This window comes from Psammomys obesus, unplaced genomic scaffold (genome assembly GCF_907164565.1).
Source record: "Psammomys obesus unplaced genomic scaffold, mPsaObe1.curated_primary_1811, whole genome shotgun sequence".
In the NCBI taxonomy this organism is placed as follows: domain Eukaryota; kingdom Metazoa; phylum Chordata; class Mammalia; order Rodentia; family Muridae; genus Psammomys; species Psammomys obesus.
Window position 1 is genome coordinate 1,194,071 of NW_026596100.1, and position 25,921 is coordinate 1,219,991.

At 42.0% G+C, this 25,921-nt stretch overlaps 1 protein-coding gene across 1 annotated transcript in view; it reads right to left on the reverse strand.

Moving 5' to 3' along the window:
• The window catches only part of Man2a1 (mannosidase alpha class 2A member 1), a 134,387-nt gene that overhangs the window by 25,705 nt on the left and 82,761 nt on the right, over window positions 1–25,921 (reverse strand). The window contains exons 12-15 of the mRNA XM_055628377.1: window positions 20,647–20,812; window positions 19,125–19,346; window positions 17,923–18,045; window positions 15,344–15,458 (exon numbers count right to left, since the gene is read on the reverse strand). Coding sequence (XP_055484352.1) covers window positions 15,344–15,458; window positions 17,923–18,045; window positions 19,125–19,346; window positions 20,647–20,812 — 626 coding nt within the window. The remainder of the gene's footprint in view (window positions 1–15,343; window positions 15,459–17,922; window positions 18,046–19,124; window positions 19,347–20,646; window positions 20,813–25,921) is intronic.

The following is a 25,921-nucleotide window of genomic DNA, read 5'->3' on the forward strand; positions in this document are numbered from 1 at the left end:
TGTGTGTGTGTGTGTGTGTGTGTGTGTGTGTGTGTGTGTGTGTGTGTAGTAGCCTCCCATGCTAGCAACTAGCAGACCCTTTAGCAAGGTAAACTACAATAGGAAAAGGAGGAGGAAGAATAGAAAGGAAGACTTCTTTCTCTAAGCGCCAAAAAGAATCCATTTGCTCATACAAAGTGACAACTGATCACAGAAAGGAGTCTTGGGGAAGAGGCACGTTCATGGGAAGACGCACGTTCAGGCACTACAGTGTCTGGAAGTGTACTGGACAGGCCCACCCACGTTTTAGTCAGGGTTTCTATTGCTCTGATAAAGCACCATGCCATAGCTACTTGAGGAAGAAAGGGTTTGGATCTGCTTACAAGTCTCTAGCACAGATCATCCAGCAGGGAAGTAGGGAAAAGAATCTGAAGAGGAGCCTGGAGAGAGGAAAGGATGCAGAGGCCATGGCGGGGTGCTGCGTCCTGGCTTGCTCCTCATGGCTTGCTCAGCCTGCTTTCTTACAGCTCCCAGGACAAAATCCCAGAGGCAGCACTGCCGCATGGCTTCTCTCCCATCCATCATCAAGCAAGAAGATGCACCAGAGGCTTTCCCACAGGCCAATCTGGGGGGTCATTTTCTCAACTGAGGATGCCTCTTCCCAAGGCATGTGTGAAGCTGATGTGAAAATTCCAGCACAGACTGTCAGTACTAATATGATGCTGAAGATATGGCATGGGCTGAAGCCTCCACCAACATGATCTATAGAGACTCAAAGGACTTCGCTCTGACACATACGGCTCTTCAACTCAAGCACCTCACCTAGCGCCAGCCTCGGTCTCTCACATGTTTTCAACTCATGGGGGACCATTTTAAGGAATGGGGTGTAGAGAGAATCTCTTGCGTACTGTATGGAAGCATCACTAGTCAATGAAAAGCTGATGGCCTATTAGCTGGGGCAGGAAATAAGACATGGAGTTCCAGAAGAGAGATGAACTCTAGGGTAGAATCAGAGAGGGAGGTTTGCCCCAGACTCTGAGAAAGACAGACACATGAAACTGAGGCGAGGTAACCAGCTACGTGGCATGAACAGAACAGAATAAACGGGTAATACAAGTTATGAGCCAAAGACTAGGGCCTAGGCATTTATTCATAAATAGTAAAGTTTCAGAGTCATTACTTCAGAAACTGGGGCATGGGGAAGACTCATGGTTGCAATGGGGAGGAAATGGGGAAGAGGAGACACTTTTTTTTTTTTAGTGGCCACAATCAGATCTATGAACCAGGCAGTTTAAAAGAAAGAATACCTCCATCACTACTGAGAAGTTAAAAGTGTGTGTGTCACAGAGGACAATACAATCCTCTTTGAGCTAGGATATAAATCATTCTGGATGTAAACATTACTTTTACTACATTTACAGAAACCGGAATGTTTTTAAAAATTAATTAATTAATTACAGTTTATTCACTTTTTATCCCAGCTGTAGCCTCCTCTCTCGTCCCCTCCCAACCCCACCCTCCTTCTCTCTTCTTCTTCTATGCCCCTCCCCCAGTCCAGTGATAGGGAGGACCTCCTCTCCTTCCATCTGACCCTGGTCTATCAGGTGTCATCAAGACTGGCTTCTTTATCTTTCTCTGTGGCTTGGGAAGGCTGCTTCTCCTCAGGGGGAGGTGATCAAAGAGCCAGCCACTGAGTTCATGTCAGAGATGGTTCCTGTTCCCATTACTAGGGCACCCACTTGGATACTGGGCTGCCATGGGCTACATCTGAGCAGGGGTTCTAGGTAATTGCCACACACGGCCTTGGTTAGACTATCAGTCTCAGAAAAGACCCCTGGCCCAGATTTTTTGGTTCTGTTGCTCTCCTTGTGGAGCTCCGTCCCCTCCAGATCGTTCTATCTCCCACTTCTTCCATAAGATTCCCTGCACTCTGCCCAAAGTCTGGCTATGAGTCTCAACATCTGCTTTGATAGTCTGCAGGGCAGAGCCTTTCAGAGGCCCTCTGTGCTAGGCTCCTGTCCTGTTCCCTGTTTTTTCCCTCTTCTGATGTCCATCCTGTTTGCCTTTCTGAATGAGGATTGACCACCTTACCCAGAGTTCTCCTTCTTGATCAGCTTCTTTAGGTGTACAGATCCAAATATTTTAAAACAAAAATAAAACATATGTGGAAATTTAATAAACCTAAGATACCCAAATACAGAACACAGGGCTGGGTGTGTGTGTGTGTGGCTTAGTGATAGAGCGTGTGCTTAGAACAAGTGTGGCCCTGAGTTCAAGCCCCAGCACTCAAACCCTCAAAATTAGATTCCCCCAATGAAAATGAAAGTCCTAATAAAGCTGAAAGGAGCTCAGATGATGACAGGATGTTAACCCTAGTTCCCAGGGAGTGCCTGCCGGATTTTTGGTGGTGTCTTATCTTTCCTTCTCTCTAGATTAGATATTCTCTCAGGGGTCAACAGAATTCATGAAATAAAATGAAGTCTTAACAAGAGAGAACATCATTAATTTTAATTCATGTCTCTCAAGAAAACATTTACAAAGAACATGCTTTAAGGAAAATAATAATTTCATGTTACCTCTGTCAATGATAAATTATCCCATTGAGAAACTCATCTTTCTCAAGCCCAGTACTGTGCTCAGATCCTGTTGTGGCAACAAATATTTGAAACCCCCTTAAAGAGGAGCCCTATGTTCATTCACAAATCTGCAAGGCACTAATTTAAATTCTGAACCAGGATAGTCTTCTAAAATAAGTTCAAAATTAAAATTCCTATTATGAAAACAAAACAAAACAAATAAAAAACCTATAACTGCAATAAAAGCCAGCCAGTGCACTCAAGAGACTAGACAAGCAGCACGGGTGACGAGGATGGAACGCAGCCAACTTCCTTTTCTGTGTCAAGAGTTCCCTGAGCACCTTCAGAAAGGCCTGAGGGTTGAATGGAGAACCACCTAGGGCAGGTTAAAACCACTGGTCTGTGCTCTCCACAGAAAGTGACAGAAGATAGTTTATTTGCCAAAATGGTTCTCTCCGGCATGGGCTATGAGGGTTTTCTAGGCTCTTGTAGGTTTTCTATATCCTTGGGAAAGACAAATGTTAGTCCAACATTAGTCCTTTAAAGAGGGGAAAAGCAAGGCCACAGCTGGGAGGCAGCGATATGAAATAAGTGCTCAGACCTGTCCCTTTGCTGCAGAGGAGGGTGTTTGTCCTTATCCACACAGGGCAAGAGCAACTGGAGACAGGTAAAAAGCGGTCCCCAACCACCCAAGGGGCCCAAAGTCTCTCCCTAAGTGACTGTCCAGGGAAGGGAGATCCCGGCCTCAGCCTCGGAGCTGGGCACTGTGTCTTCTTCCCCAAGTTCACTGGCTTTTCTCAGACACGCTCATGTCTTACACAGCATCCTTACATTCCCGTTCTAACCTCTGAGCAACCTGAGGGTCAAGCACAGCTCAACAGAACTAACCATGAAAGAAGAAGACATCCCTCATCAAGAGAATAATCTAGCACGGGAGGGAAAACTGGCCTGTAATTAAGTAAAAGCATCTGGGAAAATAAAGGAGTATGATTTTCCTCACGGGCAAGCACAGACACGTGAGAGTGCAGGCTCCTCACGGTGCATATCCGCACGCTCTGAATGCCTACACGGGAGGGCAGAAGCTGAGGGGGCGTGAGAGCAGCCAGCAGGTACTGACCCTTACTGTGGGCATGTTCTTGTTGCTTGTTTCATAGGTCACTTCTTTAATCCTGACCCTAAGCCTGGGAGGAAGGCACTTGCTAATGGTGACAAGGCTGGTGGCACCAGGGCTAAAGCTCTCTCTCTTGTCATGCCTCCAGAAGACCGATGACTGGAAAGCTGAAGATGCTTTAGAAGAGAGAGGAGAGGAAGAGTCTGGGAGAGGAGAAAACAAGCTTGTAGAAACTAAGTACAAGGAAGATTTTAGCTCTAAGGAGGGGAGGGCAGGGAAGGAGTAAGGAAAAGGGGAGAAAAGGAGGGGAGGGAGAGGAGAGAAAAGGTGACAGATGCTGAGCTGATACACTTCAAGAGGGCAGCCTACTGAAGTCTAGTTAAGGGAGAGGACTTGCCAGCACCCAAGCAAGCCTCTTTATAAAACAACTCCAAGTCCTATTTTTTTAAAGGCCATGTTCTTTAGAAGTCAAGAAAATGATATGGGTTTAAAAACCTGGCTATTTTAACTGCATTGGTTCGTTGAGATGTATAGTCTTCTGGTCTGGTTAGTTTCGGTGGTTTTCATTTGCAAGCTTTTTATAATTAAGTTTATTTTTAAGTGACTCCAGACACAGGCTCTGTTCCACAGCAGTTCCTAGGGGCTGCACCACGCTCCGTCTCAGCTAGCATGACTCTCCCACTGCAGCAGGAGGCAAGCAGTGCTCATACAGGAAGTCCACATAGCATGTCTTCTGCCTACCACTAAGAGTACAACATGGGAGAGCACTCCAGATGTCCATCAACAAGGAAACAACTAGAAAACCATCATGCTCTGGGACACAGCACAGCAAAGGAAAAGAGTGAGGCAGCTGTCTATCTATGCAAAACGGTCTTGGAGGGAACGCACACTTGTATAAACCTTGGGCTGAAAATCGACACAAACGCAAGGCTATGCATTTCCAGAAGTGAGGAGGTGTCTTTGTGCATGGGTAAACATGCCTGCATTTTTTCTCCTGAAGAATGCATGGGGCAGAGAGATACCAAAGCCTCAACATTACATGTATCAGGTGTTAAAACTGTGGCAAAGGCAAGGGTATGTGTTATTTGTGTTTATAAAAATACTTTAAAGTACCTAGAAAGAAAGAATATTTTCCTAGATGTCAAGAAAACAATGGGTCACCATCAGGAGGCCCAGTCACCCATAACTTCAGTGCCGCAGACAAATGGTACCAGTGTCCTCAGGGGTCTGGCCTGTGTGACAGCTCAGGAGATTGGGGACATGAGAGAGGAGGCATTACCTACTCAATATTTGCTTAGCATTAGCTTAGTGACCTGTGACACACCTTTCTTGAGAGAGAGCAAAGATGGAAGCCATCGTCATCACGCCCTGGGTGTGGGAGGTGAGGCATAGGAAACACTGGGCAGTGTGTGACTCTGTGCATGGCGGGGTGCCTCAGTTCTGGCCAGCAAGAATGATCACTGTTTGTAGTGATGTTTCCACCCACCCACATTCCTCAGCTGCACTGCCTCCTGCCCACTCCCTATGCCCATTGCCATGCCTTTGCCAAATCCACCTGGAGCAGCCTAACCCTGTGATTAGGCCAATAATGGATGAGGGTGTCCGCCCTGTACCTAACTGGAAAGTGTGTGTGTGTGTGTGTGTGTGTGTGTGTGTGTGTGTGTGTGTCTGTGTGTGTGTGTATTTAACCAGAGCACACGTGGAAGTCAGAAAACTAGAATTGGAATATTGAGGGATGCTGTATTGAGGGAGATATTGCCACTGTTCTTGCCCCCCCCCCCCCCATAGATTATGAAGGACACTACAGGCTTTCATTGCGGGAGACTGAGAAATCAGTCTTGAGCTGGCCAGGAAACTCCCTGCTGCCCACCCTTCAGAGTACCGGAAGCTACTATTTAGGTGTCTAGGGGAGAACAGACATCAAAGGTCTTAGGCAGTCCTAACCCAGGAGTGTTACAATACTGACCAGCAGGCAAGAGGAGAACGCTCACGCATTAGTGGCAAGGCTGCTTATGAAGGTGTTCTAATTACTTTTCTGTTGCCGTGCTAAAACACTCTGACCAAAAGCAACTTTGAGCAAAGGTTTCTTTCATATTTTACTTGCAAGTTCATAGCTGCAATTGCACAGCTGACACTGCAGTCCATCACTGCGGAAAGCCAAGGCAGGAAGCTGAAGCTACAGATGAACACTGCTTCCTGGCACACTCTCAGCTTGTTCCCTGTCTCCTGCTTAGCTAGTTTTATAGATACAAACACACACACATACACACACCCATGCACATGAATACAGACATGCACACATGAACCTGGACCACCTGCCAGAGGAATGATGCCATCCTTAGTGGGTTCTCCTACACCACTAATTCACACATGCCCACATATCAAACAGACCGAGGCAATTCCTCAATTGAGGCTTCTCCTTTCAAATAACCTAGGCTGTGCCCCGTTGACACTTATGGGTAGACAAAACACCAGCCACTCTCTTGACTAGATCTGAGATCTGCTCCACTGAAGGAAACACACGCCTCATATCGTAAACACAGTAAAAGATACATCGTAGTAAGGGAGGTCACATGCCCTAGGCCTAGGCTGCTGCTTTGTTAGGCCGCCATGTAAACTGCCTCTAGGTATTTGTGTGTCTACCCACAGATCTGTGCTGCTCTCAGCCTGGGTTAGAGAAGCTGTTAATGCAGTGGGTCACGGTCAGTGCAGGGCCTCACAGCCGTTCAAAGGTGCTGGCCCGGGCCAGCTATATCAACCCGACTCACCCCGCCTCCCCCGGGCTCGGAAGACACTATGGCTTTCTGCTGCCATCCCCTTCATCCCCTTCACATTCTTCATCTCATGTCTGAGCAGAGAAGGGCTAAAGAGTCACAATAGAAGCAAGGCAACGGTAGCTGTTGGGAAAAACAAGGGCTTTTGGCTTTCAGTATTTCCCCCCAAAATTTTAGAATATTTTTAATTTAAACCTTCAAAACTATAAAAAAAATTCACTATGGCAAAGACATGTGTGCTTCCATCTGTATTGCTGCAGTAGTCATAGCAGCTAAGAAATGAAGCTACAGATAAGGCTAGAGAGTCATCAATGAACAGATAAAATGTGCTAGATTGACACAATAGAATTTTATTCATCTATTTAAAAAAATAAGAAAGGACAAAAGAGAGGGAAGAAAACAAGACAGCAGGTGCCAGGACATAGTTCATGGGGAATAGAGTAGGCCATCAGCAAGCGGGGACAGGAGAATAGGGTGTTGAGGCCCAGATGGTCGGCAGTTCTTTGTCAGGCACAAACCCTGACCCCGACGTGTCCCAGTAACTAGCCTAACTGCTTGAGTTAGGCTTGGAGGAATGTCCTCCAGGGGAAAACAAGGCCACCAGGGCAGAGGAAATTCTTAGTAAAAGGGTGAAGTGCAAATTTTATTTAAGATGAGATCAATTATGAATGAGGGAGAGGCTGGTAGATCTCTGTGAGTTTGAGGCCAGCCTGTTCTACAAAGTGAGGACACCCAAGGCTACAGAGAAAAACCTTGTCTTGAAAAACCAAAAAAAAAGAAAAAAAAAAAAAAAAGAAAAAGAAAAAAGTTTAAAAGATGTCCAAACAAAACAACAACCGAAAAAGTTGCTTTTCAAAAAGGAAACAATGATTTCATGAATCAACAGGCTTTGGAAGGAACATAGCATACCAAACAGTTCTGATTTTTAAAGAGCCCATCAACACAAGATAGTCAGCAAGACACAGCACCAGCCTGGCCTGGGAAGACACTGAGGGAGCTCATATTCCAGTCTCCATGTGACTTTGCCCATGTACCCAACTCATCCCCACGGGGCTCTGAGGAGCACTGTCGGGCCGCCTCCTTCCAGCTCTCAGACATGCTCCTGGCCAGGTGCCCTTCCCGGAAGCAGGTAGTTCATAGATCACTCTATGCTGACCTGTTCAAAACAACCCTGCCATGGGGCCACTTGCCTGCAATCTTCCTTTTCTTGCACTCTTTTATAACATTTCTTCCAACTTACAGGGGCAGGAAGGAGGGAGGGAGGAGAGAGGGAGGAAGCAGTGGAGAAGTGGGCAGTGTGGAACAGAAGCACACCCCTCAGCCATTTCCACTCACATGGGTGCTGAGCAATCATAATTTCAAATACTGGTGTATGACAGATTGATTAATGACGAACAAATACTTTTATCAAACATAGCTTCCAATTGTTTGGTATTGTTAACAATAACCTTTCCAACACCCAATCAGGTTGACAGGCAATAGTTCATTAAAATAATTAGCCAATACATTAAAATAATTTAATTTTAAAATAATTAGAATAATGTTTGATAGTCATTCTTTGACTTCAGTGCCTAACTCAGGAGTTCAAAGTGTTAAATAATATTCTTATAACCTTTTTTCCATTACCAGCTTCTAATTTGTATAAGCAACATTCCTTTGCATTTGGTATTTATGAAAACCAAAAGGTACAGTTCATTGGGAGAAACATTTTCATTAAAATTTATAAAATCAATTCTCAAAATAGTTATGTATTATTTACATTGTTTTGATAACTCAATCCAGAAAAACAAAACACTTGGAGCCTTAGGATGAGCTTTTAAACTTTAAATATACATGCACCCATACACGTTCAACAGATATGATTACAGACTCAGAGAAGTCATGAAAAGTCGACTAACAAATAAGACTGTCAAAAATACAACATTCAGATCTATCCGGTGGGGACACAGAAGGCAAATATGACAACAGGAAGAAAATGAAGATGTGAAACTGTTGACTGCCGGAGAACAGTTAGTACAACCTTTTTAAAAATTCATGACTGTGCAATGAATTGCTACCCATGGATATGTTTATTTTTAAATGTCACTGTTAACAATACCAAAATGACATCCTTTGCAACTATTTAAATATACAAAGAAAAATACCATGTCAATTTAAAAAATATATTGGAGACACAGAGTCCTTCAAATTCTTAGAGGAACCAGGGAGTTTGATCTAGCCAACCTCCCTTTATTCTTTTCCTTTCTTTCTACACATTCAAGTGATGCTTTGTCAAGACATAGCACCTCAAAACTCACTCCCTATATCAAATCTTCCACCTCTCCTAGCCCCAGGTACCATTCTTTGGACATTTTTATATTTTATACACAAATTATACAATTTATCTGGCCTACTCTGTGTCTTAGATAGATACAGCTCCTAACGACTCATCAGGTTTCCTTTCATACTTAGTTATCCTCTACAGCTCCCAATGTGGGGTCTGGAACTGTCACCATTGGAGGGTTCCAGCTAAGAATTGCTCCTACGCATTCCTCTGTGCTTCCCACCCTGGGATGCAGGGTCAGAGTTCAGCCAAGCACATGTTCTCCAGGGATGCCATTTCCCGGTTAAAGAGCTATACCTCCTATGCAGCAGCTGCCCTCAAACAGTCCCGAGGTAGCCTGAGTCTAAATTGGTGTAACCAGAATGTGCTTACGGACCCTTAAAATAACTTCTCTTGCATACCTGTAGGGAATAATCAGGTTCCACACATAGTGACTTATTTCAATTTTTAAAAGTTCCAATTAACAGGAAAAAGGTCCTTAGCAGGCAATTGCACATTATGATATTCCAAAAATGTTTTAATTACCTAAGTCTGCCTGGCCATAACTTACTGGTTCTTACTAAATATGGAATATAGCTCTGAGGGAAAGTGGAAGTTTGATTGCAAGCCATTTTAACATTCTCATGAATCTTTTTATAGAAATGAAAACAACTTGTGTGACACTCTGGGGTCTTGGTTGCAAGGGGGTGGACCCCAGGCTGGAGGGCCCAGACTCAGCCATCCTTTGCAAGCAGTTTTAGAACTAAGCAGGCACACGCAAGAGACTTCACATACGTCTAACTTTCATGGAGACTCCTGATGGTTATTCATAACTGTGCTCCTTCTGTAGATTAAGAGACAGAGTTCCCAAGATCTGAGAGGATGAGTCCTAAAGGTTATATAGCTTTCACAGAGGTGAGAAAAAGGACTTGCTCTGAAGACTGGGCTCCCTCATCCTCAATGGGAATACCCTCCATGGTTAACCTGGGGAAGGTCATCTAAAAGTCCAGCACCATGAAATAAACATGGTTTTATGTAATGTACTCAGAATTGCACAGAGGGAAAGCAAGCACTCTGTTCGCTGGTTACAGCTGTCCAAGAATATGAGTCAGTCTGCGTCAAAGGAGCTCTCCTGCGCTCTTGACAGAAGTTTATTACGTTTTTGCCTCAGGCTACTTGCTTTATTTTACCAGGACCCATTACACATATATAGTACTGTTATAATATGTTGGTGAAAATAGGGTAAGAATATTGCACCTAAGATATTTCTCCTAAGGCTGAGACGTGGCTCACACACACATACTCACTCATTCATAACCACCTGCCCAGGAAAACACAGCCTTGAGGCAGTGGGGCGCTGCATGGAAGATAATCAACAGAATTGGGACCTAAACCTTTGCCAGTGAAAACACACATGACATGCTGGTAACCCATAGCAATCTAATTTTTCAAAGTTGCGGCTGATGTCAGAAAACTGGGGCATTAAAAACGTCTAATAATTACAACTATGAAGAAAAAAATGAAGCTTTCTTTGCCCATGTCACTTAGTGATCCTTATATTACTCCTTTTGTAAATATTCAGTATCAAATATAATAGATACTCATATCTATACAATTTTCTACTGAAGGAGAACACGAGGAAGCTTAAAACATCAACTTAATGAAAAGAAAAATTAATTCCTACCTCCACAAGTTTTATCATCAGAAAAATGTCATCTTTCTACAAACTAAATAATCTTTTAGAAGATATTTCAAATGGTTCCAAAGGTTATCAGATTAAATTGTGTGGGTCATAAATAGATTTCTTACTAACCCTGGCAAAAAAGTGAAGAATTTCCTCAGACATGTCTGAAGTTGCTCTGGTCTTGATATTTCAAAGTTTGTGAGCATAAGATTTCCTCCAGAACTTCTGAATATGATATGTGAGAGATAATGAAAAGAAAAACATATTTATTTTTCTTAAAACTCTGTGTGTGTGTGTGTGTGTGTGTGTGTGTGTGTGTGTGTGTGTGCGTGCCTGTGTGTACCACATGCATGCAGTGCCTGAGGACCTGAGAAAAGATCCCCTGCAACTGGAGTTAGGGTTGTTCTGAGCTACCATGTAGGTGCTGGTTATTGAACACAGGTCCCTGCAGGACCAGCCAGTGCTCTTAATCGCTGAGCCATTTCACCAGCCATTAAACATGGTGTTTGTGAATAGCTAAGTCACGTGAAGAAAGTGAGAGCCTTTCAACTGAGCTGCTGCCCAAAGCTGTGGAGAATGCAAACAGAGAAACCACAATTCAATACCCAAAGCAGGTGGCTGTACCAAGGCCTCTCAACACAGTTGGTTTCGGTTTCACAATCAATAATGACCAATTGGTCTGTGAAATTTGGAACGTGTTTGATTTATGTTTTTGACAAAGGTTTCTTTAGGGCAGAAGGGGCCACAAAGCAAGGACAGACATGGACACCTGGGCAGGTCTACAGAGTTTGGAAAGACCGTTTCATTAAACTGAACACTTAACACAGGCTATCAATTAAGAGGTGATCTATGACATCAGCTCACTTTCTGTTTGTCAGTGTTGCTAAAAAAATAAATTATGTTTTAAAATTAGCAGGTAACAACCTAACACAGTGATATGCACATGAGCACACAATAGTAATAATCCTTTTACTTCCTATCTCATATCTTTGGCACCTGTATGACGAAATGCCATACGGAAAACCACTACTGTGTATGTTAATTTAAAATCTTAATAAAGGGCCTGGGGGATGGGTCAGGTGAGAACTCATTGCTCTTGCAGAGGACCCAACTGCTGTTCGCAGCAGGTTCAGGGGATCCAAGACCCTTTTCTGGCCTCTGCTAGTACCAGCACCATATGCACACGTGTACATGCACAGGAAGGCTCACATGCGCGCACACGCACAGTTCAAAATGAAATAAATGTTAGAAAGAACATGCTGATGAAATTTAACCTCAAAAGAAATTTGATAGCAATAACAAACAGGTTTCATTCATTAACACTCATCCAGTAAACGGAGGGCAGAATTAGCATATATATAGAAACAGCTCAGGAAGTTAAATCTGAGAAGGAGTATTTTTGTTATTTTAAGAAATATTAGCTAAGGGTCCATCTACAGAAACAGAAACACTGCCTGCAGGCCTCTCTTCTGCAAGAAACTAACCTTTGACTACACATTGTGATTAGTCATCTAGAAACCTTGTTTACTCAGGAAGCCAAACTGCAGCATATTCAAGAATTTCTGGGTGTTTCTAAACATCTATAAACTTCATCACATTTTAAACCCCAGATACCATCCACTTGAAGACCCCACATTCCTACCACAAGCCTTGAGTGACCTCACAAAAAACTCAATGAACCAATACCCAGAGAAGGAGTCCTCAGGAAACCCTGGAAGAGGAAGTCCAATGGGAATGGGCAACAGAGAAAGGAGAAAAGGCTAGGTCTCCCCTGGGTGTGGCTGTTTTTTTCTAAGTTGCAAACTTATTGAAAGGAGGTCAAATCCAGATACAGGAGGGGATATGATTTGTAGATGATTCAGCAGTCTCATCTCCCACCAAACTACTTCCACATTAGAATGAATATGAACGTTCAGAGCTGAAGAGAATGCAACACTTATATGTCACTTCAAATCTGTACATGCTGACTTCAGGTCCAATCTAGACGACCAGAATAAAGCTCACCCAGAAAAGCACGCTCAGTTAATTTCACATATATTCCCTCACCTGTCACTTCGAACACATTTCTAAACCCTCCTGCTTTTGAGCTACAAAAATCTAATACCGGCACAAAAATGTGTCATCCCAAGTTTATTCTACTCATCGAGAAATCCAGAGGCAATACAAATGCTGCATTTTTTTTAAAAAAAGAAAATCTGTCAATATCATTTGTATCCAAAACAGAATACTCTCCATTGCTTAACTAACTAAAGTTTATTTTAAAGGTACCTCTATTCCCTAGAGGCCAGACTTCCATATTTATCCAGCAACTACAGGGAACAGATTAGATGCTGAGAAAGGTGAGCCTGGGACAAGAACCAGATGCTAGAGGCTGCTGATGCGCAAGGCTGTTCAGCTTGGTAATGAGAGGTATCCGCTCATTGGCAGCATCTCTAAAATCTGTGCACCTGAACCTGAGCTCCTAAGGAGAGGGAGAACAACCCAGGAAGGAAACACTGTGAAATGAAAGGACAAAATAAAGCAGGGAAAAGAGAGAGAAGTCAAGCCAGCAAAAAAGAAATGGACTCCCACAGAGAGCCAGCAACTGCCAGAGTCAGCAAGAGCTGCGGGTTGGAAGCCAGAAGCCAGTGGAACCTCAGAGGCCCTAGCTTCTGCTGTGGAGCTGCCAGTCAGGCTGGACAGGGCTGCGTCCAGGAGAGGGACAGCAGAAAGATATGGGAAAGATGACAGCCACTTAGTTGTGATGAGTACAGTTTCTTGGCAGAAGGAAACAGGTGGGTCAGAGTCGATTAATTTCCAGATCGGCTGCTGGTCTATGACAGCAGGCAAAGCTACAACCACTAGCAGCAGAGGAGCTCTGTCTGCCTTACATGAAGGCAGGACATGAGGGCCATCCTGAAGCAGGACTTCCTGGGCCTTGGAGAACCCAAGGAAAGCTAAGGAGATGCAGTGGCATAGATGGGAAGGAATAAGTAAAAGCAAAAGCAACTAAGGGAATATATTTCAGTGAGGTTAGACGTTTCAGAAGCGATGTTCCAGGAATTATTCTGAAATAACTTATCTCTAAATTCAACTAAGGCAAAGGAAAGGTAAACAGGGCACAGGTCTATGCTGCTGTACTCAGGGGAAGTCTTCTTATAAAAGGAAAAGAAGATACAGGGAGAAACAGAAGGGGTGAATATGACATTATATTATATGAAGTGTGGAAATGTAAGAATAGAACCTTTTACTTACACATTAATATATGCTAATAAAACATCTTTTCTTACAGAAAGCAATGCCGAGGACTAAACCTGGGATCTCACATGTGCTAGTTAATCACTACTCTACTCAGCACGGTCCTAGTCTTCTTTTCTTACTTTGAAACAAGGTCTCACTAATTTACCCAGGCCTTTGTTCAAGCTGACAATCCCCCTGACTCAGCCTCTCAAGGAACTAGGGTTATAAGTCTATAAGTAAAACAAAACTCATATTTTTATGTGTGATGCTATTTCCCACTTATAACATGAAATAGTTGGCAATAGTCGAAAATGTGATGTCAGACCTTTCAGGAGTGAATTAGTAAAAATGGCCAAGAAGACCCTGCCCCCTTCATGGTTCTGACTTACTGGAGGTTTGGGAAACTCAAAAAAAGGGCTGGTGGAAAGCGATTCTACCTAACACGGGAGTAACACATAAGCACAAACAGTTCAGGTCCGGTGCTAGCTTTTACATCTCTAGAGGGCTTCCTGATTCAACCCAGGAACCATGAATTAATTAGAACATGTACTGTATTACTCCCAAGAAGTCCTAGGAGAAAAAAAAACTGATGATGCCTAGTAACATAGGAAAAGGCAAAACTAGTGAAATATAAAGTGACATGATTAAATAATTGCAAAATTAAGTTTAAATTGTGAAATCGAGAAATTGAATATTAGTTGTCTAAGAGATTCTGTGATGTGCTGCTGTTTCCCTAGAACCTGAAAGCAATCCATGCTTGTCAGCTGTTTATTCTTAGGTGGTAGTATTCCTTATTCCCTACCTGTATGAAAAGTCATGGTGGAATATTTTTCCTTCCCTATTTTTTTCAGCTTAGGTAACAGCAAGACAACTTCAAGTGGTATATCTGTAAGACTGTCTCTAGGATAGTTGATGTCACAGACACTGGTCTAGACAGTAGCTATGCTGCTATTTTATTTTATAAAACTAAATACTGAATTGCTTTTAGGTCTTAAAAATAAGGTTTATTGTTGATAATCTCATGACTAAGAGAACTGCTAATGAGGAAGGAGGAGATGTAGAAGGATGGATGTCTACTTGGGGAATGTGAATCATTCCCACTATCTGTATGTAAATATGACATTGGAACTCAGACTGTAGATACAAAGTCAACTTAAAAATATTACTTTGTCTCTAAAACAACTTATAGTTCAGTAGAAGAAAAAAAAATGTGCTTCAAGGTATTTGATCCAACTGTGAACCCCAATATTGTGCTGTTTACTGGAAAAAAGTGTTTCTAGTTGTGGTGTGTCTCAGCTCGAGCGCACACCTTCAAGCCAAGAGTTTTCTGTGTCAACAGGATTAATCAACTATAGGTCAAGAGGCAGAGCAAGCAACCAGTTGACAGAGCGTGAATGTATGAAAAAAACAGAGAGTAAGAGGAAGTCAGGAAGTAGAAGGGAAAGACATTCAGGGGAGGGTTTTGAGACAGCATGGAGCAGGGGAGCTTTTCTTTTTCTTTTGGGACTTCAGCGGAGAAGGAAGGTCAGCGGGGTGCTTTCTCTTTCTCTGAGCTAGCAGGCCTGTACTCCAGCATCTGGCTCCTTAGTCTTTACTGGTAACAATGAACAACTGAGATTTTGTTAAAAACAAATAATGGAAGAAAAGTAAGACTTCATCACCATGTCTGTGCGTGTGACAGCTGTGCTGTCTTCTTACCCTCTGTGTTGTACAGTCGGACTTTATGAGTGACATGGTCAAAGAAGCTCGTTATTTCTGAATAGATCCTTCCACGCGTCACTCTGACAGAGGGCTGTCGCAGGGATACATATGGCTGAGGAGAAAGAAACATTTAAAAAACAAAACAAAACAAAACAAAACAACCACCTTTGGTTTCTAAACTTTCCAAAGAAGTGTTTAGGAATAGTTTGTAAAATGACAAATCCGTACAATTCAATAGTCATAACTGTACATGAAAGTCTTATAACTTGTCAGAATACAGAGGATATAAACAATGGACATAAGATAAATTTTTTCTTTCAAAAATCTATAAAGCCTATTGGCAAGTGCTTACAATTTGATTGGCCTTAGACAATCTACACACATTCTCCTCACTTACAACAGTTTCTGATAGTCTTCTACTGTCCATACAGTTATTTAATGGAAATGAAGGCATTCTAAGTAGTAGCATCTCCCAGGACAGCACTTATGACCAAGCCCATGCCAATGAGATGGGCATATGGTGGGACTAAGCAAGTAGGATGCAAGACTCAGAAACCATTTACTCAAAGTGAGCCTGAGCTCAGAAACACTCTGCCCTCTGGCAGAAAATAGCTGGCTGAACAGAAAGCAAACTTATGATCTTGGAAACCACTGGTTTAGTTCTCATTATTTAGAATCAAGAAAATTAGGAAAATAAGAGCGCAGTTTGTGTGACTTGAGAGCAAATTTGTAAGTATTATTTATTTTAGCTCAACAGGAGCACAAAGCGAGGCTTTCAATGGAGCACTCTTGACCAGTAAGAGACTCTCAGAATTGTCGGATCTTTACCTCTTTGTCCCCAGAAAAACATACTGAAGCCAATAAAATAAGTATCATTTATAAAGTTGTTTTTCATATTTAACATATAGCTAGAAAATGGGTAGAGGGGATGGAACTGGGGACGAAGTTTTCTGGGCACAACTGGGCACGACTCTCTTTGATAGAACCAGCCATCTCCTTCCCTGATGTTACAATGTGTTTACTTAGTCCTTTATATTTTCCTAACTGTTTCATCAATTATTACATATATTTAATTTAATTACTATTACCCACACATAACATTCCATAGTGATGGTGGGATGCTGAGGCAGGTTGATCATAAGTTTGAAGACAGCCTGGGCTACAAACATACTAAGATGCAGTCTTAATTTAAAAAATATTAAATTAAAATAAACATTCTGAAACAATAATTATCCAATGGAAAAAGCTATTACGTGTGACACATCCAAATAACTTATGAGCAAGATTCTTGGCCCACTCTGGAACAGATCCTATAAACTATAACTTTACTTGCAATCTTTCACTGGCTTGAACATAAACAAATCACCTTAGGGTGACTGATATAATCCCTAAAAATGTAATCATTTTAGTGGGCAGCTTCTCTAAATTGTAAAAGAAAAAATAACTTTCTCAGAAGATTAGTCACTGGGCAACAAAACATTAAGGAGAGTAACTCATCTTGGGGTAGAAGAAACATGAAGGCATTAGGCAATGGGAAATGGCATTGTTACAGGATGCATTTTTGATAGGGATCATTCTCAGAGCTTGGGAAAAGTCAAAAAAACATAGCTGTGAATGAGCTTTTGTAAAGTCTTTCCAGAATCACGAACATCAGTAAGATACACAAAGCCTTTATTGCCTTGCTTAATACACTGACCCAAAACACCTTTGCTCGGCTTCTCAGGAAATACTCTGGACTGCGAGAAAAGCTACAAAGAAAGCCAATTGGCAGGTGGATCTCAGTGAGTTCGAGGACAGCCTGGTCTGCAAAGCGAGTCCAGGACAGCCAAGGTTACACAGAGAAACCCTGTCTTGAAAAACGAAAATAACAACAAAAGAAATCCAATTACAAGTCACTCTAGTGAAGAAGTACGGCAAAGCGGACCCGCAACATGTGGAGATTCTGAAACTCAAGAGCCGGTGTCAGAATTATGCTTCCGAAGAACAGTCTGTCAGATTGAGTTAAGAATGAAACCCAAAAGGCAGTAAGCCAAAACTGAAGATGGGGGCTGTGGGTATGCTCAGAGAAGATAAGTCTTGTCCAAATGTTGGCAGTGATTTTCACGGGGCTGCACACTACCATAAATTTCATTGTTTTCTGCACATTAGCTACGTTTTCAAATTGTGCCAGATTCTATGTATTGCTTTTATAGTCAGGAGTAGAAAATGACGGTTTATTAGATCCCTACAGAACAGAGAGAAGTGATCCAGGGAACAACATTTTCCCCACAGGGCTAGGCACTTTGTGTCTCTACACGCACAGCATTGCACAGCTAAGCAGAACCTGCTGCAAGCCAAGTCTAGGTTAGCTTTCTCCGTGGAGAACACTCATTCTTTGTGTCTTCCTAACTGAATTCCAGCTCTGACACATCTAGCTTTCAAGTATAAACTACCAACCTTTAATAAGGATAAATATAATTGCACAGCCAAGAGCGGCTCCACCTCCAAGGATAACCTAGAGAGCCCGCCTATCTATGACCTTAGCAAGCACTGTTCCAGTACCCATGTGTACCATCAGGCTCTATAGCGACACTCACCTGGCCTTGCCCATCAGGCAGGAAGAGGTAGGCACCGCTTCTGTCTCTTTTATTTGTGGTTCCGTACCACAGGAACTGCACCTTTATTTCATGGTATTTATTGTCTTCTTTCATTTTCACTTTCTAAGGATTATAAACAAACAGCAATTCATTACCAAAATATCATTAAGGTTGAGTTAAGAATGGGAGCCAAAATAGACAAAGGCAATAAGACAAAACTAAAAACAGGGACTGCGGATATGCTCAAAAGAAAAAAAGACAATAAAATCTACCAGGATGGGTTGAAAATGCTCGATTGGGTTTAGAGAGATGGCTTGGGGGTTAAGAGCAGTTGCTGCTCTTGCAGAGGACTTAGGTTTTGTTCCCAGTGCCCACATGGCAGCTCGCTACCTTCTGGAACTCCAGTTCTTGGGAACCAGACGACCCTGATCACCTCCGGCACCAGGCACCCAGGTGCGCACATGCACAAAAGGAACGCACTCACACACAGAAGATGTTTTTAGTGCTCATGTGACTTGAAAGGCTAAAGCAGAAGGATTTAGGTTTAAGGCTTAGTTTAGGTTAGGTTTAGCTAGTTTAGTTAGTTAAAATTTACTTTAGTTTTATGTTTTTAGTTTAAGATTAGCCTGGGCTTAATTATGAGTTCCAGGCAAGCCTGGACTACACAGTCTCATCCTTGTTAAAGCAAGCCCCTAATGTGTGAAATATTTGGTTAGTACCAAAATTTTATAGTTAGCCTCAGATTTTTAACCCTTAAAATAGGAACAAAATATTGTAATATACTTTAGCAAGGAACAAAGAACAGACTTATCTTCTCGGCCCTTCCAAAGATGGAGACTTATAATTGCCAACATGCATGGGCCAGTATGTTTTGAAAACATAATGAAAGTAAACTAAAAATCAGAATTAATCTAAGAAACTTCACTTTGCGTTATACCTAACAGTTATTTTATTCTGTTAAACTGCTTTCCCAAGTTTCAATAAACACTTAAAACTCCCACACTTACCTGATACCCAGCAGCAGCACCGCACACCACACTGTGAGCAGCAGGTGGCCGGGGAAGGCAGACAGCAGCTAATCCATCCTGTCTCCCAGAGTGTCTGCCACAGCCCTGCATAGAGGCCTCTCCCCCTCTGCACAGTCCGGGAGACGTGCAGCGAACACAGTAAGATCTACGGTGTCACAGCTGTTCAGAACATACCTCCAGGAGCCCAGAGTGGTCAAACCAAAGTGCAAGGAAGGAGTTCTCAATAGTGATGGCTTCCTTCACATACACCATTTTCTTCACATGGAATATTCCGTTCTCCGCTACTCCATCATTGTTATATAGGAAATAATCAGCCAGGTGTGAACTTGAACTCTGTGATTCTAAGAGCTTATACACTTTCAGTCCCAGTGGTGGTATATGAGCTAGAAAAGAAACCTTTAAAGGCAGGAGAGGGGATTATTATAGAGAAAAGTTATCTACCAAAGGTACAGCAGTTATATTTATGGTAAAAAACATCAAACTATCAAATTCTTAGAAAAAGGACACACTATTATCCTATAAATGCTTTAGGAGCTTAGTCAGGTTTTCACACCTCAGCCTGTCTGGGAATCTAGTGACCTCAGGTTGGAAGGCTGAGCAAAAAGCATTCATGTTCCTATTCCTCCTATGAATATATGACTCTCCTTCCAATGTTCCACAGAGTCTCAGAAGATGCCTGGAGGTAGAAGCTCTCCAGGAAGGTAAGGGCTTAATGAGAATTGTCTTCCTAACTGTCAGAAGTCCCTTGTGATGTTGTGTTTCCGTATGTTAAAGAGGTAGGCGTAGCTATGAGATGTGCCATACGCCATTCCAGTCAGCTCCGCCATCGAGTTACCGTGGGGTGAGCACACACCAAGCAGGACCTGGAGGAGGCGCCGTGAGCCCCTAAGCGAAAAAGCTGGTTCACTTTCAAGACAGGCCGCCGCCTATAAAACTGACCTGCCCTTGGACTCTACTTCCCATTTTATTTGCAGGACGATGCTTCTCTGAGAGGCACCAGCCGTGGTTTTAAAAGAGCACACAACACTCTCTTAAGTTACTGGTTTATTACTGTGTCTCTATAAGGCTTTAAATCACCTCCAGACTCCAAGTGCTTAATATTACTAGTGATGTAGGACTCATCTAAAAACTGTTTACCTAACACATACAGAGACAGACGGACAGACAAGACACATACACACAGACACACAGAGGTATACACATACTCTCTATTGGTTAAGTCCTGTGTTCCATAATTAAATCTCCAAAAAAGATATTTTAATGATCTTAGTTAAAAGTCTCCTTCCTACAATGTATTAAGTCTACAGTTGTGAAAAATGACAACTAACCAACATTACTAGTAAGAATAGTGTCACTGATCTCAGTTCTCTGTGTATAATTATCATTGAGTTAGATACAAAAATTTAAAAATTTATTATTTTATTATTTTAGAATCTAGTTAAAATATGCAGACTTAAAGTGATACACACATCCCACTAGTAAAATGTTACCTTCTAAAAACACTAATATTTTTCCTTTAGTGTCACTTAGCCACTGAGTTCCATCCTTTGGTATTAGATTTCACTCCAACATGATAGCTCACTGGGCGTGTTCTGGGTAACTATGCAGGCACAAGCTCTGTATCTGGACTGTGCTTTTCTCTTCTTGTTCTTTCATCTTCTTTATAGTCTCTTTTGGTTCTATGGCCATCACATACCTCATAGGCTGTTTGTGAAATAGATTTCTCATCATTCCAGACTGCACTGACTTGAGCCTCCACAGGGTTTCCTGAATCGGTCAGCACCTTCACGGAGGCGGAGTTCACACAGAGGGACACCACTGAGTCCCGCTCTTGTTCAAAGGGATTGTAGACCACGAGGTACCTGCAAAGACAGCTGTGTCAACACTGCCATCTCAGAGTACTTTTCTTTCTCTAACACTCTTCGTAAGGCTTCCTCAGCCGTGGACGATACTTAGCGAAGCCTGGCAGTGGTCGCGCACACCTTTAACTCCAGTACTTAGGAGACAGGGGCAGTCGGATACCTAAGTTCGAGGCCAGCCTGAACTGACAGAGCAAGTTCCAGGACTGCCAGGGTCACGCAGAAAGACAAATCAACCCAGCAACGACAAAAGAAAATACCCAGGGACTGATGCAAAGGACATCCTGAGAGAGCGCTCAGAGTGGCCTTTCCTCACAACAAAACCACACAGCTCACATGCAGCAAGAGCAGCGCTTTCTAAGAGCAAACCGTCTGCCAATGCTTCACTTTAACATGCACATTAAACATTCTCTATGTCCCCCAAATGACATATAAATATTGTTTTAGTCACCTAAAAGAATCAGTACTCGAATGCTCTGGTCCCTGGTACATTGTGTTGAGTAAAAAAAACATAACTTGTCTTTGCAATTTAGGCATAATTAACTTCAAATAAAAATCTGACATTCATTTTAGATCGGGAAAACATAGCAACTTGTATGATTATATATGCAAATCTCACAAGGCCCACACACATTTTATAAGAGAGAAGGTCCTTGTTGCTATGCTCAAGAAACCTGGTTCTGGGATAAAAAGAAGTCTAATTATAGTGAGTCTACGTAGAAAGCCCATAATTTTATGATAAACGCTATTAAGAAAAAAGTTTTGATGGGGACTCAGACTCAGCCAAACAAAGGGAAATTAAAACTATAAAAGTAAGGTCCGTCAATCTCTGCAAGAACGTGTCATTCTTAGTGTAAATCAAACATGAACTGCAGTTTCGGCAGTCTTTGACATCCTGTGCAAGCGCACTGGAGCACAGCACACTTCAATTTTACAGGGTGGTTTCAAACACAACGATTCACACATGATATCTGATGCCTTCCTCCCTTTTCCTGTGGCTCTTCCGGTTCTCCAACACTGAAGGCATTCTCCACGGAAGCGCTCGCGTCCTAGCTTCCCTCACTCGCCAGCCCCTCCTAAGACTGCGTCACATCACGGGGTAGCGGAAAGGCCACACACTGCCATGTGGCAGACCTCGCAGCTCTGCATGACTCCTGATCTTCCACCACGGCTCACATCGCATTACCTCCAAAGAAACCAGCACTTCAAAGAGGACAGGGCTGACCTTGCTCACGAAGTCACTAGTGAATACTCTCCTTGAAGATGTTTAATTTTCCTAGAAAATGGGTTAGCTGCACAAACACCGACAGAACAGGCAGACAGGAACCATCTCCCCATTAACGCTAGTGAGCTAGCTTTTGTTTGCTCAGCCACATCTGAAAGTCGTCATACAAGTGTTTCCTACACATCTTCGTTTTCACACACATCACCAGCCATTCATTAAGAAATACCTAACAGAGCAAAACGAAGGGTACAGAAAAAAATAAAGATGATAAAGCACAAAATCTAGAAACCATTTCACTTATAAATTGCCTAGCAGGAGACACATTTGTCTTAAATATTACTGTAAGATACAGCAGGTGCTACAGTCCTGCGAACGCCTCTAACTCTTGTAGGCTTATAGGTATGTCTATGCAGCAGGACATGAGGGCCTAACTTGCAGCCCTGTATTCACTGACCCATTGGTATTCCATACCCATGGACAAGGGCAGATGAACGAAAACACCAGTCACAAAAATCTACAAAGAACACCAGACATCCTACCAGTGTGGAGCCTGGAGAGGGCTGTTCAACAGACTTAAATGAACTTCACAACTAATCTGTACCCTCTCGGTGCTTGCTGCCACAGATTTTGCTTTTTCCTGGCTCTCCTCTGGCCACAAACACTCAGACAATCACAGTGCCAAGATTTTGTGTCACCAGAGGGACTATGTTAGATTTCCAAAGTGCACTGGGACAGAATAGTGATCACATTCCAGAGCACCCTCAGTGAATGATTTACTGCTGAAGTCTAGAGTTTCGGAGGCTCCAAAGCTAGGCTGGGAAGGACTATACAGGCCCTCAAGTACACTGAGCCCGACCTGCTCCTGAGGCGTCTGCACACGGCAGCCATGGAGGCTGGCGCTCAGAGGCCGAAGCAACATTATCAGATGGCAGAGCACCAATTCCTTCCCACAGAAAACTTGAAAAGTGACTCACGCTTAGTTACAGTTTTAAGTGTATATTTGGTTTTGTACCATATGAAATAACATTATATGGTAAGTTGTGAACTAGGTTTTGCTTTGTTTCATTTAAGTAGATAATTAGTATTTGACCATAATGTTTCTACTTATTGAATGATTATGTAATTATTGTGCCAAGACTCTCTTAAAAACTAAGTATGTAGGATATTAATGAGTAAAACGCAGGGGTAAGAAAGTAATTTCTGACATAATTAGAGATTCACAGCATGCAGTTCAAGGACATCACAACACAAGTTTGTCTTACGTACAAACTCCAATTTTACATTTTATGTGAAATACAAAAAAAGCATAATCATGAATTATATTTTCTTATAAATAAGTAGCTCATCAAAATTAACTAAATTCCATTGCTACTACCAGGTTTTCTGGCCAAGTAATCACCAGAGTAGAAGTACCAAAGTCTCGGCAGGAGTTCTTTTGCTTTAATATTATTTCTCTGAGAATTCTGGACAATGTTTTTGGTAAAATTCTATTGCTGAAGACACCACATACCCGAGCCACAGAACGTGGACAAACCAAACTAGTTCTGACATGGAAATTTCTTCCCTCCTGGAGAGCTTTCATCCTACAGGGGAGAAAAGTAATCACCAGTCTCTCCCTGGAATGAACCCTGCCAGCTACAATGAGGAATGACCTGGCAAGGCATGCCCACTGCTGCAACAGAGCCATTAACTTCATGGGAGGGGAGAAAGCAAGAGTTCTTTTAAGCCAGTTGGGTGTGAATGACTTCAACAAATTCCAATAGCAAATTATCTTATCACCTATATACTTTTCTCCATACTAACAAGTGTTTTGTTGATATAATGAGAAGGCTATGTTTCTCTCCTGCATACTTCCTGATAGAAGAAGGGGCTTGTTTTATTAATAACATCTCTTCTCTAATTTTGTTCACATTAGCATTAGCTCCTGAGACACTATCTGTCACTAAAGTCATATCTGGCCTCCCAGTTCTCTTTGTGACACCAGGGCTCTGTGACTTGGTGTTACGGGCAATTACTTCAAGAACAGCTCATCTCAACAAGAAAAAGCACTCATTTGTTATCTGTCAATCAAATTACAAAACACGAGAATAATGGACTTCAGCAAAGAGAAAAATAATGAAAGGTCACTCAAATGCTCTTGTCAATCTGAGAACCAATAGAGGAACTGGAACTTCACTTCCAAAAAGGTTCCTTCCTTGAAAATGCACTGAGAAGGAGGATCATCAGTTGCATCACCTGTGGGGCAGAGATAACTGACACCATGTTCAGAAGGACAACCACAGCAATCACTGAATCCTCCTTACGGCACTACGACCCAGGGCCTGGTAAACACCGTGTGGAGTACTTCTTATGTGTGTGACTCCCTGAGCTCTGCCAACGGTGAGTCTTAGCATCTGCTCCAAGCTCCTGCTGGGTGGAGTCTTTCAGAGGGCATCTGTGGTACGCGCCCATCCTCTTCCTTCTCTTCAACTGCTGGTGTCTATTCTATTTACCCTTCTGAATGAGAATTAAGCATCCTCCTTATGGTCCTCCTTGTTATTTAGCTTCTTTAGGTCTGTGGATTGTAGTATGGCTATCCTGTGTTATATGGCTAATATCTGCTTATAAGTGAGTATATACCATGTGTGTATTTCTACCACTCCTGGGCATATACCCCAAAGATGTTCTGCCATGCAACAAGGACATACACTCAACTATGTTCATTGCAGTTATATTTGTATAGCCAGAAACTGGAAACAACCCAGATGTCCCTGAACCAAAGAATGGATACAGAAATTATGGTACATTTACACAATGGAATAATACTATTCAGCTACTAGAAACAAGGACATCATGAAATTTCCAGGCAAACGGATGGATCTGGAAAAGATCAACTATATGAGGTAACCTAGACCCAGAAAGACAGAGCCATTATCTTAACCAAACTGCTCGTAGCCAAGTATGGGTGGGTTGTTTTGGCAGCTGGGCTTTTTGTAGAGATTCCCATGTTGCCAAACACATGTGAAGAACATTCTATTCAGCCTCTCTAAGCATGCTCACAGAGACTCTTTCCACAGGAAACTTGGAGTTAAAAAAAAAAGTAATTTGCGTTTGAAGTGATTGCACCTTTTATTTATAAAATGCTTTTTAAAAAATTTTTAATTTTTATTAATTAAAGTTTAGTCACTTTGTATCCCAGCTTTAAAAGAAAACTTATAAACAAAGGTAGAACAACAACAACAAAACCAACTTACAATCTGTTCTAAGGGGTTCATCCTCTGACCTCACTGCATTCAGTAAGCCAAAACAGTAGTTGAGGAAACATTTTAAATACTATGTATTTTTATGACTGTGTAAGGCAGATTAAAATAAAAAATTTTCAAATTATCTATATATACAAATTAAGCATATTTTGGCAAACACAAGAAGGATCTATGTGTACCATAGTGCCTGGCATGGAAAAAAGATTCAGTAGATAACTGATAAATGAAAAATATAAAAAAATTAACTCACAGAATTTATCATTTATAAATAATACCTACTTGTGTAGGCCTTATAATTTTATCAGTGCATTTGTATTTCAATAATGTTCACTCCTCAAAATATACAAAAATTGGTTATCAAGTCCTTTGTAAAAATGAGGAAAATGATAAACCCAAGGTCACAGAGAAAGTTCAGAATAAAGCAAAGACTGAAGCTCATTTTCTGTGATTCTTAACACAGCACATTGAAATTTTCATTTCAAACAAGGATATATTCATCTTCTCCAAGTAACCTAATTAGTGAAACATAACCTAAAGAATAGATTTTAGTATTCAGAATACAGAAATACATGGATTAGTATGTTAAGAAACATGACAAATTCTAGTTCTGACGTCCTTTTACATTCTCCCTCATTTTCTATGAGA